Here is an 18,513-nt window from a genome sequence, read left to right as displayed (position 1 = left end):
AAAAAAAAAAGTTACTGAAACATTACCTATTAAACCCAAGGGTCTAAAGCTTCAATATCCTAATAGAGAAGGGGTAAATATGTCAGCAAATCTACCTGCAACATAAATAACAGGCAACCATCTGAGAATTGTCTTGCCTGTCTCATACATTACCCAAGGGGAAAGTTGTTTCCTGTTAAGATAGCTGCACACCCTTTAGTGCTATCCAAGCGATCCAGTGTCATCTATCTACAGGCAGGGACATGTTATTAGACTAAAGACAAAACTCCTGAGGAATACCAAACTGTCACGTGTCAGCAACAGCTTTCGAGCTGTACACAAAAGCCTACCTTTCATGCTCCAGAGATCTGGCTGCCTTAGCAAGGCCAAACGCTATGCTAAAGCTTGTGGCTGCTGACAGGGACTAAGTACTGGTAAGGATTCAGAACAAGTTTGGATGAGGAACACAGGTTTTTGCCACTTCCTTTTCTCCAGACATGGAATGGAGCTAGCTGTCAAGCAGATCTAAGCAGAATGGAGCTAGCTGTCAAGCAGATCTAAGTCTACCCTTACAATCTTCCTAAGCACCTGGAAGCTTGCTTTGCCTGTGCTTGCCCTCTCAGCTTGGCATAAAGTCCTAAGCTTGTATCCCTTGTATAAAGCCTACTTGGCCATGATAAAAGATCTTTTAATATGTTGTTGCAATCAATTTGCTATGATTTCATTACGAGTTCTGCATCTGCATTCATTACTGGTATCAGTGTACAGCTCTCTTCTGTGGTAGTCCTTACAAGTTGAGGCTAGAACTGTGGTTATAAGAAGCTGAGCAGAGTAGATGAGAAAAAGGGGTGGAGAGATGCCAATCAATGGAAACGAAGTTCCAGTTAGGACATCTAGGACAGACGTGCTTCACGGCACTATACAGTGGGGCGACTAGAGACAGCAGCAATGTACTGCATGTCTCAAAAAACAGGTCTTTCAAAGCTTTCCCCATGAAGAAATGAGCAGCACCAGGGATCAATGTCTAGCCTGATTCTTTAAAATTACACAATACTCATATGTATCAACATAATACCCCATTTTATTGCGTACAATTTTATGTTTATGTATTACTTAAAATCAATTTAAAAATAAAGGATATTCTTTTTTTGTTTGTTTTTTTTTTTAATTATTTATTTATTTATTATGTATACAATATTCTGTCTGTGTGTCTGCCTGCAGGCCAGAAGAGGGCACCAGACCCTATTACAGATGGTTGTGAGCCACCATNATTTATTATGTATACAATATTCTGTCTGTGTGTCTGCCTGCAGGCCAGAAGAGGGCACCAGACCCTATTACAGATGGTTGTGAGCCACCATGTGGTTGCGGGAATTGAACTCAGGACCTCTGGAAGAGCAGGCAGTGCTCTTAACCTCTGAGCCATCTCTCCAGCCCCCAATAAAGGATATTCTTGTTCTACTCAAACCACTCAAAGCTATTATGAAAATAATTGAGAAGCCAGGCATGGTAGTGCTCACTTACAAACCCAGCAGTCAGGAAGCTGAGGCATGAGGCTACAGTGATGGCTGAGCAGTTAAAAACACCTGTTCTTTCTTGCAGGGGTCAGGGGTTCAAATCCTAGTACTCACATAGCAGCTCACAGTCTATAACTCCAGTTCCAGGGGTCCCATATCCTCTTCTGACTTTTATGGGTATATAATTACATACATGCAAAACACTAATATACATACAAGATAAATCTAAAATACTTTTTTAAGAAAAAAGGCTGGGCTGGAGAAATAGCTCAGTGGTTGTGAGCACCAGATGCTGTTCCAGAGGACCTGAGTTTGAGTCCTAGTACCATATGGTGGCTCACGACCAGTAACTCCACCTCCTGATAGCCACTTCTGGCCTAGGCCAGCGCCAGGAATACAAGTGGTACACAGACACATACGCTGGCAAAGCACCTATGTAATGGTCTGTCCTGCCCTTTAAGAGACAAGCCCAGGCCACTTCCTCCCCTGTCCTCCCCTGTCCTCCCCTGAAGCAGGCAGATCTTCCTTCCCCTTGCAGCCCAAGTCCCTTCCTTTCCATCTCCCAAAGAGGTAGTAGCTGCTGCTGTGGCTCCTCCCCCCTCTTCCCACCTCTGCCTCTCTCTGCTCTTCTGCCTTCTTCCCTTCTCCCCCCCCCTTTCCATTTCATAACCCACTAAATAAATATCCAAGCTCAATCTTCATGACATGCCTATCTGTCTCGGTCTCTCATCTGCCATGCAGCTTCTTGTCTGGGACTCTCTGCCCCTCCTGGCCACTCGGGGGCTACCTGCCTGGGACTGGCTACCTTCGTAGTCTTGGGACCCACTGCCCACTGCCGCCACTCGGGGACCTGCAGCGAGGTCTTTTGGCCCGCTACCCGTTGCTGCCACTTGGGGTCCTTCAGCATTTTTACCATTACAACCTATGCCCATAAAATTAAAATTTAAAAATGTAAAAAGAGGCTGAGGAATGTGAATTACATGTTCAAAACTAACCTAAGCTACAAAGAAAGATGGTCTCACAAAACAATATCTGCAAGCAGGCTGCATCCAACTGTATGAGTTGGAGTCCAACCTGGCAGGCAGAACAAGTTCCAGGACAGCCAGGACTACACAGAGAAGCGACGTCTGGAAAAAAAATTAATTAAGAAAAAAAAACAGTGTCTCATGATAACAATTTTCTTCTCAAAGACTTTAAAGTGACAGGAAGGAAGTTGTGGAAGATAGTGATCAGACCAATTTGCCCAAGGTGAGAAAGTAAAGGTTCCCAGAAGAGAGTTCAGGTTGGAGTTAGTTCATTTATCACTTAGAATCCAACTCAAAGTAGCTAACGCACCTCCAGAAGCCTGAAAACAAGACTGCCCTGTGACCCCCAGACACACCTGGCCACCTCTGCAAGGCCACCAGCACCAGCACCTATGCAAGGCTCACTCAGCAGTTTCAAAACCCAGATTTGCTTTCACTTCCTCCTCCAATGGGCTGTCTCCTCAACCTGTACCATGAAATACAAAGGCAAAGCCTGGCATTTTGGTCCTACTTCTATTCCCAGTCTACCACTCCATCCTTCCAGTACTTCCCACCCCTCTGGGAGTCCCTGAAACACGCTGCTAGACACCACTCCTTCTCCAACACTCCCTTTTAAAGGTTTTTACTGGGTCCCAAAATAAATTTAATTCCTGTCTGATTTTCAAAGTAATCTTTAATCTTGTCCCACCCTATGGCTTCAATCACTCAGACCATTTTCCCAGAACACACCCTTTATTTAATCTGGTTGAACTTGTTTCCAATGGGCCAAAAGGCTACACTCCACTCAGAGTGGCTTCTATTGTGTCTAGCACTTGAAAGCCACTTTCTTCTGCTGGCTTAAATCTTCCTCAAGAAAGGCTGTAAATGTGAACTAGCTGTACCCTTCAGCTTGATTCTAACGGCTGGCCCACATTCCTGTGCTATCCAAACTGAAAATGGTGTGCACTTCTTCCCACTCTCCCCTACAGCTACACTGTTCCTGACCAAGAATTCCACCCCAGACTTAGAAAGTACAAGGACTGAGAATGGAGCCCCAGCTATAGATAAAGCATTCTATGGGTAAGGATGGCTTGGCAGGTTCAAGTGCCCAGGAAAAAGGTGACACTAGCCAGTGGGAGAAGCTGAAGTTTTGCACTTGGTCATAACAGTACAATCCAGTAACAGTGCAATTCAGTATTGAATCAAGTTTTGGTACACACGGCCAAAGGAGTTCCTCTTTCTAAGCAATTTAATCTCTGCACCTTTTTCTATTTCTGTCCATTATTTATTTATTTTGTGGTTTAGTTACTGACAATTGAACTGGGGAGCTAGCACTCAACTACATGACCACCCCTTGCTCTCTTTTTAATAAAGCAAAATATGTTATTAAGATGTTACATATACAGCATAACATGCAAGGAAAATATGTACTCAGTGCTAAATACAGCTCAAAGCATTTTTTATTACATGAGTAAATGAATCCTCCTTCAAGAAGCAGAACATTCCAAGTAGTCTCAGTATCCATGGGAACAGATTCAACAGATTCCAGGACTCTCAGAGGGATACCGAAGTTCACAGATGCTATAGTCCCTGACATAAAATGGTGTATAAAGTATTTGCATTTAGCCCATCCACACCCTCCTATATATTTTAAAACCTCCCTAGATCACTCACATAATACAATGTAAATGTGATGTAAATAGTTGTACTATGTCGTCTAGGTAGCAGCAACCAAAAAAAGTCTATACTTCAGCATAATAAATACTATGATTTTCTCTCATACTTTGATCCATGGTTGATTGAACTTGTGAATTTGCAACCTAGGGAGAAGAAAGAAGGCTGACTATACCTTCAAAGTTCCTATAGCTCCACGGTAAAATGCCACCCTGACTTGTAACAAGATAGATACTGCTGCCTGCCTTTTAGCTTGATAATAAACAACAATTTACTATGCTATCTTTTAGGTCTGGCTTCTTTAGATTCACTGTGATGTGTGTAACTGCAATTAATTCATTATTTCTATTATACTGCTTCTGATTATGGGGTGATCTTGTTATATATCTGTGGTGTTGTAGATGGACAGCTAGAAGGTTTTCAATCTGCCCATCCCTAATGCTGTTGTAAACATTCTTTGTGTATCGGTATACCAGTGTGTATTGAATATTATCTAACAGTGGAATTGTGGTTTCAAGGGAGTATGCAAATGTCCCATTATAGTTTAAAGGCTTGTTGTTGTTGCTATCTGGCAGTGGGAAGTTGGTTTGTCTGCTTGTTTTAAAAGTCTTTTCTTCCTTTCTTCCCCTTTCTTTTTAAGGCAGCAGCACCTCACACTAAGTAGCCTAATATGGCCTTGAACTCAGTCCCAAGAGCCAGGATTAAAAGGCGTGACCCACCACCACACCTAGTCAGACAATTGGCTAAACCTGCAGAATGGCCTTGAACTCAGTTTCCCAAGCTAGCTAAGAATTCCATTCCCCACCTGGAATTACAGGTCTGTGTTCCCTAACCCTGCCCCACTGTTTTCAATAAATTCCCTTTCTGCTTCAAATCAATCAGGTTTTCTTTCTGCTGCTTGTTTGTAATTGAGAACCTGGACTGAAGCTGGGTGTGGTGATGCATGCCAGTAAATCCTAGCACTTGGGAAGCTGAAGCGGAAGATCAATTCAAGGCTGTAGTCTAGGATAGTAAGCCCCCTCAACCCCTGTCTAAAAAAAAAAAAAAAAAAAAAAAAAAGGAAAAACCCCAAAGACCCCATGTTTGCATGCTATCCAGCTCTCCAGTTAGCAGTCACTTCTCTGAGAACTTCCCATGAATATAAGAGCCCTACAGAGCTATCCACAGTGCATATTAGTACATCTCAGTTGACTTTACAGTATCTTGATTACCCTTATTTTTGTTCTTTCAAGATTTTTTATTATACAGACAAATAATAGATAATTTTCAAATGAAGAACTACAAATGGCCAATAAATACACTGAATAAGTATTCAACATAATCATTTTCTATCATTGAAGCCTGTCTCGCCTACCGGCAAAGGCTCTAAAACAGCACTTTTGAACTGTCCCTTCGAAGCAAACTAAGTATGCTGTGGAAACTGAAATACAGTCAGCGGTTTGTTATTAATAAAACACTAGAGTCTGGGAGCGAGTGATATATGTGGAGAGAGATTCTCTTTTGCTAGTGTTTCCATCACTCATCTGAATTCCAATTTGCACCTAAGATCTAAGGCAGTCCCTAGGAGTGTATCTTTTCTATGAATGCCATCTACCTTGTCTGTCACATTGGAGGAGATCTATTACTTTTCCTCTGTCTCCTATCATTCCTAGTAGTGTTGAATAGATATTAGGTTTTCAATAAATACTGATTGATTACATCAAAATGAAAATACCCTGCAACGTGGACCTGAAACCCAGATGAGTCTAATTACAGGTGATCTGGTTCTCTTGGCCTTCCAAACCATGAACTTCGCAATGTTGTGGATGCTGCCTCAAACCTCATGACAGCTTTCCATAAACTGTGACTCAGATTTCAAGCTAGCAATAATGCTTTTCCCATAAAGTAAAAGATTAATTTTGAAATGTTACACTTGAGTAGAATGTCTCTAGCAAGTCAATTCCACATTTAACTGCTATGCTTGATTTTTAGTATATCCAAACTATTTTAAAGGCTATAAAGCCTTTAAAAGCCATAGCTGAATATATTCTGGAATATCTGATTATAGAGCTGAAAATTTATTCTCAAAAGAAAAGGATGGAGAGATGACTCCGTGGTTAAGAGTACTGGCTGCTCTTCCAGAGGACCGAGGTTCAATTCCCAGTGCCCACATGGCAGTTCACAACTGTCTGTAACTCCAGTTCGGGGGTGGGAATTGCTCACAGAGATATACATGTGGACAAAACACTAGTGCACATAAAACAAAAGTAAATTCAAATATATACATACATACACAAAAAAAGAAAAGGGTCATGCCTCAAAAGTCAACATTCGAGTGCAATTATCTTCTTGGTACTGCTCTAACCAGGTCATTTAGAGGTTCATTTAGAACTAACTCAGCCACAGTTACCCAAACACAAAGTTATTGTATTAAAAAAAATAGTGGCTAGATTTTTTTCAAGTCTATTTGGCCCAAATGTACCTGAAAAGTACACAGATTAAAACAAAGGCCTACTGGGCAGTGTTGGTGCATGCCTTTAATCCCAGCACTCAGGAAGCAGAGGCAGGTAGATTTCTGTGGGTTCGGAGACCAGACTTGTCTACAGAGTTTCAGAACAGCCAGGGCTACATGAAGACCCTGTCTCAAATAAACAAGAAATATAGATGGAAGATAGTGAAAAAAATCATACAAGAGGGGATGGAGAGATGGCTCAGTGGTTAAAAGCATTGGTTGCTTTTCCAGAGGACTCAGGTTCGAATCCCAGAGCCCACAGAAGTTTCTAATTCTAGTCCCAGGATATCCTACACCCTCTTGTGGCCTCCTCAAGTACCAGGATAAATATGATACATAGACATACAAGCATGCAAAACACAGAGATAAAAATTTTAAAACTAAAAATAAGAATAAAAAATTTATACGACACAGTAACCTCAAAATCAATATAATGAAGCAATGAAGAGAACCATCTGTGGACCTGAGAAGCTAAAATTCCACTCAGGAAGCCACGCTTACTAGCTGTGAGACTCTAGGCCAGTTACCCTGCCAAGAATTACAGTGTCTATTTGTCTAACGGGTTTTCAATGGGGTATAAACACTCAGAGCTAAGAGATATTTTCCAAGCAAGTTAGACGTCCTGTTTAAAAGCCTCCCTTTCAGTAAACAATGGAGCTTAAAGAAAGGGACCCTTCCCATCTTAAGCTGTGTCTTTACTTTCATTATATTAGGTCCTATCCTAAACTTTACCCATTTACCTTGAGGTTGGTCAAAAGGGATTGGGGGGGGGGGGTGAGAGAAGGCATATGGAGCTGGAGATGGCCCAGTGGTTAGAGCATTGCTCTTACAGAAGACCTTGGTTCAATTCTCAGCACCCATATGGTACTCACAACCATCCAAATCTATCTTTGAACTCCGAGGTCACCAGGCATGCATATAGTACACAGACATACATGCAAGGAAAACATACATATAGAATAAACCAGATCTTAAAAGGCATAGGGCCAGGAAGGTAGCTCAGCAGGTAAAGGTACTTGGTACCAACCTGACACCCTAAATTCAATCCCTGGGACCCACAAAAGATAAGTAACTCCTGCAAGTTGTCCTCTGCTTTCCACATGCGTACCACGCACATATATGTATAAGTATATACATATACTATACAAAACAGAGCAGGGCCTACAATCCCAGCACTCAGGAGGTTGAGGCAGGAGGACTGCCATGAATTCTAGGCCAGCCCAGGCTACACAGTGAGCTCCAGGCAAGCTTGGGCTAAGGAATGAGACCACTAAAACAGAAAAGTAGGACATAAAGGCCAATGCTTTCTTCCCTGTCTTAGGATGGTCTTCTTGTAAATTCCATCCAACGAATTGCTCCTGTTTACTGGGCCTCACATTTTTCCTTCTGTTAGGTCTGCTATGACAGAAAATAATAAGGTTTTAAGCAATAAATGTTGGTCATGCGAAAAGCAACATTTAAAATTAACAAAACATACTATTCTAAACACCATGAAATGACTTCCTTGATTATTTTTAAGGTTCTAGGTAGATGACTCTTGCAGTAATGGAAAGTGCCTATTGCTGAGCTGCATTTGGCAGACCTCCAGAGTGCTTTTGCAATGCACAGTGGGATACCAACAAGTACTCATAATATCATAATACACTTTTTGAACTGAAGACTCTCTGGCCACTTTAGTACAAAATTGTGACTAGAAAGTACAGCCTTTCTGAACCCGGGTCGTTGAAGTTATCTCCAGTGCTATGAAACAATGCTAGGTTACTGACAAAAGTCCACCGTACATTACTGGGAAAGAAGGCTAGATACACAGAATAGATCTGATATATATCAGATATGCCAAGCAAAGACTAATAATGGATTAATGTCAAGCCTGTCCTTTCAAGTATCTCTACTACAAAGAGACAAATTTTATCTGAACCAGGAATTCAACATTATCAGGGAAACAAAATGTGCTAAGACTGTAGGGAAAAAAAAAAACAGTAACAACAAAACCGTGCTTAACATTTTGTCTTTCTGATGCTCTCCAGGAGGCAGATGCTAGCTGGCTAAGAAAACCTAATTCTCACCAAATCCTTCCAGTTCTCCACATTAATCCTCATGCCTAAGCAATGAAGCTAAATGTGACGCTGCACCCCTTAAATCCCTGCACTAAGGAGGCAGAGGTAAGTGGATCTCTAAGTTTGAGTTCCAGTGCTACATAGTAAGACCCTGGTCACTCCTAACCCCCCAAGAAGGAGCACAAGAAAGAGAGACTAGAATTGTCATGTGACATTATCCTATAATTATCTGCATTCTTACCACCGATTTGGAAGTTCTTGATCCAAAGACACAAAGGAGCTTTTGGGAAACAGCCTTTATGGTCCACAGAAAACAAAGCCCACATCTGGCCTAATTCACCATCTTATCTGCAGTATCCAGTGAATATCCCCAGCAAAAATTTACTGACCTTTAACCACTAGGCCTGGTGCTACACAGGCCACGGGAAAGACCAGCAGCTAAGGTCATCGTATCCTCTCAGAGACTAACCCCATAAGGTAAAGAACAGAAAATAGGCTAGTAACCTAAGATTTTGGGAGACAAGATTTATTCTTTTTTTTTTTAGCTTAAGTAATTTCTTTTATGTTTCTTTTATTTTTATTGAAAATTTGTAATATATTCTGATCGGTTTCCCCTCCCCTAACTCCTCCAGATCCTCCCCACCCATATAATCTCAAATAGTTACAGGTAAGGCGGACCTCCTTCCAACACCAAGGTTGCTACCAAATGTCACTCAATCCTAGAAAGCCCTATGATCACATAATATAAACCCACAGAGCATCCCTACTGCCCAACTATCTAACCTAGTCATTTTCATTCCTCATTATCTGCTTCCTGTTTGTTATGGCCCTTGTCACTATCTGAAAATGTTATTGTTTACCTGTTGGGCTATTTTCCCCTTTACAACGGAGATCCTATGGCAGCAGACCCTCCACTGTCTTGTCCATTGCTGTCTCCCTTTCATCTGCTTGTAGTGGTTAGAATGTAATAGGCAGTTAATAAACATCTGGGGGAGAGAGCGACCCAACTTGGACTACACTCAGGATGCTCATCAAAGCTTTTTTAATCTTAAGAGGGGCCTTGAAGCTTTTTTAAAAGTCTCATTCAATCCCTTAAAAACAGAAGTTAAGTCAGGCATAGTTACACATGCCTTTAATCCCAGAACTCAGGAGGCCGACTAGAGTGAGTTCCAAGACAGTCAGGGATACACAGAGAAACCCTGTCTCGAAAAACAAAAAACCGAAGTTAAGCTAGTTATAAAAATCGATGACCACAGAATTCTGTCACTAAGGAAATACAATTAAGCAATGATATGAGAAAAGGAATTTCACCTGTTGCCCTTTTCATGTTTCTAACTCAGACTTTTTTCCCAGCATGGTTTTTCATTGGTTATAAGTCATTCAAATGAAAGGCAGCAAAATTTTTTTTATGAGCAGTGGTGGTGTATGCCTTTAATCCCAGCACTCAAAAATCCAAACAAATGAATAAATTTCTGTGAGAAACACCAATCTACAGTCTAAAAATGTTTTCTCTACTTAATTAAAACAAGGATTTTGATATGCCTTTTTAACAATGCTGGAGAGTCAACCTAGGGCCTCTTACATTCTGTCAAGTGTTCTACAACCAAGGTATAGGCGCAACTTTGTAGGGTTTTTTTTCTTTTAGTTTTTCAAAACATAATTTCTCTGTGTAACAGTTTTGGCTGTTCTGGAGCTCTCTCTGTAGATTAGGCTGGCCTTGAACTCACAGAGATCTGTCTCTGCCTCCCAAGTGCTGGGGTTAAAGGCGTGCGCCACTACTGCCTGGCTAAAGTAGATATTTTTAAGAGGCTACTAATTGAGCTGGGACAGTTAGGAAGTTGCAAATGAAACATCAGTGAGCTACTGGTAATGAGAGCACACATTCAGGACTGGCACTCAGGTAAATACCAGGCACACAGTAAGTGCCTACTGAGTTTTCAAACCCCTATTATTGGATGTCCATTATGACATGGAAATATAAAAACACAAAATCCAGAAAAGAAAAAAACTGAAGGCTTGATAAATTCTTAAAAGCAAAAGGCACACAGAATCTTGAACCTCACATCAAAAAAAGAAAGAACAGCAGTGCAGACTTTGACAGGGTTTCCCTGTGTAACATTCCTGGCTGGCCTGGAACTCGCTCTGTAGAACAAGCTGGCCTCAAACTCACAGAGATCCACCTGGCTCTGCCTCCCGAGTGCTGGGATTAAAGGTATGCGCCATCACCGCCTGGCTTCAGCTATGCTTAAAAACTGTATCCTGAGTTGGAGAGGTGGTTTAGTAGTCACTCTTCCAGAGAACCCAGTTTTGGTTCCCAGTGCAGCTTACAGCCGTCTATGGAAACTCCAGTTTCAGGGGACGTAAATGCTATCGTCTTCAAATTACCACAGGTGCTAGGTACACCTGTAGTATACAGACACGCAGGCAGACAAAACATTACATAAAATAAAAAAAAATAACTCAAGAAAATGTTTACCCTTGAATCCTATGTTGTTACACATTGCTCCTGTACATCCCTTTCTGAATGAACTTGGGAAGGGAGGGAGTCAGCTTTGGAAACTACGCAAAAGGATGAACCGAGTAACTCCAGATTCACTAGGTGTGAGCATTTCTTCTATGTACTGTTTCACCTGTTAACTTTCCGCGGCGAGCAAGGACTGCTTTTGTAAACACAAACCGAAAGATTTCATTTAAAAAAAATTAATGGCACAAAAGCAAACGTGTAGGTCAACTATGTTTCTTTCTCTGAACAATAGCAGCACTGTGTTGGTGCAGATTCAATTGACAGGGAATTACTGGTTGATAGCTGCTTTTGTCAGACGTGTTCTTGTCACTGATAAGGTGTTTTCCACACTGTAAACAAGCCTCTTGTGGGGTCCGCCAGCCTGCAGCAACTGCTCCCCATGGAAAGGCTCGAATGAAGTGTCACAGCCCAATTTCAGAAGTATACAAGGAGTTGCTTACACAATGTGGTCAGCTAGGCCAGATCAAGGACCTGCAAATGTTTTAGAGTCAGAATGTCCCATCTCTGGAAGACCTCCCAGAGATTTGGTTTAGGTGAATTATATTTTGCTGGCACTTCTGTATTAGAAATGGAAGTTAAGGACACTGGAGTCATGGTGGGGGGTGATATCATCACGTATTATGTAGCTTCTGGAAAATTCTACTGTATATAAGCAAAAGGCTGAGAGTGAAAAGGAGAAAGAGCTCAGTACTGCTGGAGAAAGTTGTGATTGCAGAGGCTCCCTTGCAAGGTCCTTCAGGGTTACTGGATAAACTCCTCTGGTGCCATGCTCTGAAGCTGGGCTCCTCACAGTTGCCACTGCTAATGTGTTAAAGGAGATAACTTTTCTTTTCTTTTGGTGTTGCTCTGTGTAACATCTCTAGCTGTGCTGGAACTCGCTCTGTAAACCAGGCTAGACTCAGAGATCAGCCTGCCTCTATGTCCCAAGTGCTGGGATTAAAGGAGGTGCCACCACGCCAGGCTGGAGATAACTCTGAGAGGCACTGTCCTGTTCTTGCAGGCAGGTTAGTAGGATCCCTGGCCTCTGTTAACTAGACACCACCCATTGGGACATGCAAAACTGCCTCTAGGGTATAGATGTATATACAAATACATATATGCATGAAATTAGAATAAATTAAAAAAGGGGTCATGAAGGAGAGCAGGGAGAGGTATATGGGAGAATTTAGAAGGGATAAGGGAAGAGAAAAAATGTAATCTCAATACAATCTCAGAAATAAAAAAACTATTAAAAGCTATTATGGAAAATTTTTAAATGCCTCTACAAGATATTGCCAAATGCCCACTGGGTGAGAACAGACTGTTCCAGCGGATTCTATTTCACCAAAATGTGAATTACAAATGTACCTATTTCTACTCCATTCCAATCTGGGTCTTTACCTTCTATCCCTTTTTAAAGGACAAACAGCCAGAGCCACTGAGTAGCAACAAGCAGAGTAAATCAGGTCAGGAGGACACACTGTGATCAAAGTTCAAGTTTAGGCTATTATGTTAGTCTACTGGGGCAGATCACAAGCAACCTTAACCCATTTCCTCTTACCACTGATCCTTAGGCTATTACCTACCACTTTTAAACCACAAATAAGCCAACTGCAATGGGAAAGAAGAAAAAAAAACCCAAGAGGCTCTAAAAAAAAAAGGAGGTAGGATACAAAAGTCAGATACACACACTACCATCTTGGAAGCTCCCCCGGCTTTAGCATCTAGGAGGGATTTCTCTGTCGGAGTCTGGCGGGGAGGAAGCAGCAAAAAGTTACAGGGGAAAGAAAAAAACCCACAAGATCCTCAACACCTATAAGTCAGATATTCAACCCCCCCCCCCGCCCCGCAAAGTTCTCCCTCATCCTGTTTATCTCCGGAGGTTAGGTATAAATTTTCTTTGCAGTAAGTTACTCCAGCTACTTTAGATCCCTCTGGTCTAAAAACTCCAAGACCATCCTTAAACCCCCACATCGTTTCCCATCTTGTCACCTTCTCTCCTAGCCTCGGATCTCACCTAGAAAGTCCCCAACGCTGTCTCCGCCCCCTAGACCCTTCTGTCCTATATCTGAACCCTGTACTCAGACCCCCAACAATTTCCTAGGGGTACAACGTCTTCCGTCGGTTCCAAATTTCCTTTCTCGGGATATAGTTTTTCCACCATCTTCAAAACTCTTCCCTGAGACAAATAACCCAGACTCCCCGGTGTCTGCTCCCCCAGACTCTTTTCCAAGTTGTTCCGTCCATGCCTGGTGTCTCGAACTCTTCATTCCTCTGGCCTAATCCGATGCCGTCCTCCTCCACAACCCCTTACTTGCATGGTTGTTACTCTCAAGGGCCCTCCTAGCCGGCCATCCCTTAGCCAGGCCTTCTCTAGGTCACTGCTCAAGGCACCCCCACCCCGCTCCCCTCCGCCCCCCCCCTCCGCCCCGCGCCTCGGGCCGCCGGCCGCCGCCGCCCAGGGTCAGCTGCTCTGTCTCTCAACGCCTCCCCGCAGACCAGTCTGTCAGGTTGTGGCCTTTGAACCTCTCCTCCCTTCCCCCGGGCCCAGCTGAAGACACTAAAGGAGAGGGCCCGAAAACTCACCCAGGAGCAGACAGAACATGATGAGCCCCGAGCCCGCAACCGGAGAGAGGCGGAAGGGCATCATGATCCCGCGGGGCAGGCGACGACCTGACAGGCGATGGCAACGAACACCCTCGCAGACCCGGGAAAAACGAAAGCACAGGTGACCACCGACCACAGAGCACCGCGAAAGCCAAGAATCGCCGCTGGGGTTCCAGTCATAAGACCAGGGGCGGAGCTCTTTCTTCTTTTCAGCCAATCACCCTGCAGGAAAGCAGTGCGAGGGGCGGTAATGTCAGGGAGGGAGGACGGGGTGGCCACGCCCTGACTTTTTGGTTCACAGTCTTCTTGCGGTAGGAAGAGATATGCGCGGAGGGCTTTTTTTTTTTTTTTTTTTTTAAGGCTAACAAGAGAGGAGGAACTTTTAAGGTTTGTAGATAGTGGGTTATTTCTGTTCCCGGTCCTTGAGAACAAACGGAATCATTTTTCTGGCATCAAAGCAGTCGCTGGGTATCTCAAGGTAAATATATGTAAAAATATAACATGGTTATTTATATATATGCAGTTTATGCTATTGTTGGACGGGGAAGCTAGGGGTTAGTGTGGAGTCACTGACCACCCGATCAGACCCTGCTCTTGAAGTTCACAAAGTCAGAACTCTCTTTCCCAGATGGGGAAATTGAAGCCAGAAAGAGGAAGGGTATTTTTAAATCAAGGAAGAAAAAAGTGAGAGAAATAAAACAAGACTAAAAGGAAATAAAGAACATCCCCTATTACTACCCAGAGGCGCTGTTTACAAACATCATAAGCTTCCAGATATTTTTCTATGCATATATAACATATGTGGTCTAATGACTAAACCATATTCTGTACACTTGCCAAATGAACAGTAAACAGACAAAACTTAAGCCAACATAAGAAAATATTCAAACATAAAATTCTAAAGTCGGAATAAAACATTGACCCTCCAGTGTTTGGTTTCCAAAATGCACTATACGCTACACACACACACACACACACACACACACACACACACACACACGTCTTGGATTTAGAAGGTTGTTTGTTGTTGTTTCTTATCTGATGCCTCACACTGAAATAAATGACCTATGTCTGTCCCACACACTTACTGTTATTTTTTTCTTTTTGACGATACTAGAGGTTGAACCCGGGGCCTGATCACACACATGCTCACCAAGAACTGAGTCCTTTTTGAAAGTTGTTTTGAGAGGATCTCACTAAGTTGCCTAGCTTAACCTTAAACTCACAGCCATAGCTGTAGCTCAGGCAGAACTTGAACACATGATTCCCCTGCCTCAACATGACAAAAAGCTGGGACTGCAGGCTTTTGCCTCCAGTCCTGTCTTACTCCTTTCTTAAACAAACACCTAGAGGGGTCTTACTCCTTTCTTAAACAAACACCTAGAGCGTTTCTGTCACTATTGTTCATGGACCACACTTTGAGAAACACTAAAATATAACTTCAAAAATTTACAGTCCAGAAGATCTTAAATCTGAGGGTTCTGTCTATAAATTAGTTTGAGCAAAAGCTGAGGGGGCAGATAAGTGAGTTCCCACAAATTCCTGAGACACTGATGAGTATTTTTCTGTGGAACTTTATAGATTTTTTTGTTTGAGACAGGGTTTCTCTGTAGCTTTGGAGCCTGTCCTGGCACTTGCTCTGTAGACCAGGCTGACTTCAAACTCACAGAGATCCTCCTGCCTCTGCCTCCTGAGTGCTGGGATTAAAGCCTTAGTTAATTTTCTAATGGGACTGGCTACTACCCATCCTAGCTCTCACTCCAGCACAGATATTAATAGCCATAGATCTGCATTCACTGTTATTCCCTTTAATGAAATTAGTTCCTGAAAGTCAGAACACTAGCTGACGAGTGCTCTCTGTCATGGTCAAGTGACTTGCTGAACATGGGACTAACATGCATGATAGCATTAGTCTTAGCTTTAGCAAAATGTCATTTGACTGTTCTCCCTCCCCTAAGATCTGGCTAGAGCTGTGTCCTGGATCTGTAGAGAACACATGGCTGAATCAAGCCCTCAGAAGTTGTCCCATCAATCCTTATTCGTGAACTCTGTCCGTTTCCTCAACTCTCCTTTTTTTTTTTTTTTTTGGTTGTTGTTTTGTTTTTTGAGACAGGATCTCACTAATGTGGCCCTGGCTGGCCTGGAACTTGTATAGACCAGGCTGGCCTGGAACTCACAGAGATCCTCCTGCCTCTGCCTCCAGTGCTGGAATTAAAGGTTTGCACAGCTAACCTGGCTGGAAGATCATTGATAAACCCTTTCACCAGTATCAGGACAATGAATGATGGAATAAAGACCTTGGAAAGACAAAGTTTGTCTGTCCTGTCTATTTAAGAGACAAGCCATGCCCACTCCCTCCCCCTCCCCCCTCCGCTGAGGCAGGCAGACCTTCCTTCCTGCTTGTAGCCTGAATCTCTTCCTTTTCTATCTCCCTCTTGAAGAAGTAGCTTCTATCTATCCCTTCTCTCTCTTTCTCTCTCCCCTCTCTCTCCTCTCTCTCTCCACTCTCTCTCTCTTCTCTCTCTATCTCTGCTCTTCTCCTTCGCCCCTTCCCTGCCATACTTCCAAACCCACTAAATAAATATCCAACCTCACTCTGCATGACATGCCTTCAGAGACCTGCGGCATGATCTCATGCACCATCCCTGCCGGGGACCTGCTGCCTGCTGCCACTTTGGAACCTGCAGCATTTCTGTTGTTGCAGCCACTTGGGGATCTGTAGCATTTTATTTTTACCTTTACAATATGTACATATGAAAAGATCACACTGTCAGGGCAGTGGTGGCACACGCCTTTTATCCCAGCACCCTGTGAGTTCGAGGCCAGCCTGGTCTGTGTACTGAACAGTAACACTTTGTCTCAAAAAGAAAGAAACCACACTAGATTTGGCAAAGGATGAAATCCAGACCTTAGATGAAGGAAATGAATGTACAGGTACAGAGATTAAGAATTAAGAAGCAGGGGCTGGAGAGATGGCTCAGTGGTTAAGAGCGCTATTATTCCAGAGGACCTGATTTCAATTCCCAGCACTCACAGAGAAGCTCACGCCTGTCTGTAATTCCAGTTCCGGGAAATATGAAAAGCTCGTACAGATATACATGCAGGCAAAACAGCAATGAACATAAAATAAATTATGTATTAAAATGAAGAATTAAAGCCAGGTGGTAGTGGCACAGGCCTTTAATCCCCGCACTCAGGAGGCAGAGGCAGGCGGATCTCTGTGAGTTTGAAGCCAGCCTGGGCTAAGAGCCAGTGCCAGGACAGGAACCAAAGCCACACAGAGAAACCCTGTCTTGAAAAAAAAAAAATTAAAAAACAAACAAAAAAATTAAAGAAATCAACAAGCACTATTGCGATCATCTACTCGTTACCATGTGATCTCTATTATTACCATGTACTAATTGTTCAAAATAATGGCCTTTGTTATGATGACATTTTCATATCTGTATATACAGTGCTTTGCTCATGCTCACCCTCTCTTACTGGTCCCCTTTATCTTCCCAGATATTCCTCCTCTGCTTTCTTTCTTTCTTTTTTTTTCCTTTTTAGATATAGAGTCTTCATGTGGTTCTAGAGCCTGTCCTAAAAGTAGCTCTTGTAGACAGGCTGGCCTTGAACTCACAGAGATCCACCCGTCTCTGCCCCGTTGACTGCTGGGTTTGGTATTTGGTTTTTTGAATGCAGCTTTTTTCACTTTTATCTGTTTTCCTGAAAGTAGCACATCCCTGTTTTTATTTTTATAATGATCATGTTTATTTATTTATTGTTTTTTTTTAATTTGTTTGTCTTTTGTTTTTTTGAGACAGGGTTTCTCTGTGTAAGAGCCCTGGCTGTCCTGGAATTGGCTCTATAGACCAGGCTCGAACTCACAGAGATCCGCCTGCCTCTGCCTCCCAAGTGCTGGGATTAAAGGTGTGTGCCACCACTGCCAGGCATGTTAACTATTTTTATTACATTTTCCTTTTTTTCTTTGTTCCTGTGTAATGTATGCCTTTGTATGCACTTGTGTGCACATATCTCACATATTCCATGTGTGTGGGGGGAGGCCAGAGGTAAACGTTGGCTGTTTTGCTCTATTGCTCTTCTATCTTATTATTTTTGAGACAGAGGCTTCCATTCAACATGGAGCTTATTTTAGCTAGATTGGCTAACCAGTGGGACCCTGGAATCTACCTGTCTCAGAGCCCCCATCCCCAGTTTTGCAGTTGCAGATGCACCATGCCCGGCTTTTCCATACACATAGAAACCCTGTCTTTTTTTTTTTTTCTGGTGTTTTAAGACATGGTGTCTCTAGGTTTGGAGCCTGTCCTGGAACTAGCTCTTGCAGCCCGAGCTAGCCTCGAATTCACAGAGATCTGCCTGCCTCTGCCTCCCAAGTGCTGGGATTAAAGGCATGCACCACCACTGCCCGGCAAAAGCCTGTCTTAAAAAGAACCAAAAACAAGAGTAGGACAGAAAAGACTTTTTGTTTTGTTTTGAGACAGGATTTCTCTGTGAAAGAGTCCCAGCTGTCCTGTAACAATTTTTGTAGACCAGGCTGGCAATGAACTCACAGAATTCCGCTTGCCCCTGCCTTCCTATTGCTGGTATTAAAGATGTGCGCCACCACCGCCCAGCCCAAGAAAAGACTTTTATTAACTTCAACAAATTTGTAGAAAAAAAAATTGGTTGGTTTATAGTG

General features: G+C 42.8%; 1 protein-coding gene across 5 annotated transcripts in view; it reads right to left on the bottom strand.

The window, feature by feature from the left end:
- Window positions 1–14,044, bottom strand: part of Lamp2 (lysosomal associated membrane protein 2) — a 52,335-nt gene extending 38,291 nt beyond the window's left edge. For all 5 annotated transcript variants that reach the window (XM_050132117.1, XM_050132121.1, XM_050132118.1 and 2 more), the window contains exon 1: window positions 13,812–14,044. In XM_050132117.1, coding sequence (XP_049988074.1) covers window positions 13,812–13,875 — 64 coding nt within the window. In that variant the 5' untranslated portion in view covers window positions 13,876–14,044. The remainder of the gene's footprint in view (window positions 1–13,811) is intronic.
- Between the last annotated feature and the right edge of the window lie 4,469 nt (window positions 14,045–18,513).

The sequence above is a fragment of the Alexandromys fortis genome, unplaced genomic scaffold, assembly GCF_014885135.2.
Source record: "Alexandromys fortis isolate MF-2015 unplaced genomic scaffold, M_Fortis_MF-2015_v1.1 scaffold_391, whole genome shotgun sequence".
In the NCBI taxonomy this organism is placed as follows: Eukaryota; Metazoa; Chordata; class Mammalia; order Rodentia; family Cricetidae; genus Alexandromys; species Alexandromys fortis.
This window is presented reverse-complemented; position numbering and strand designations above follow the sequence as displayed.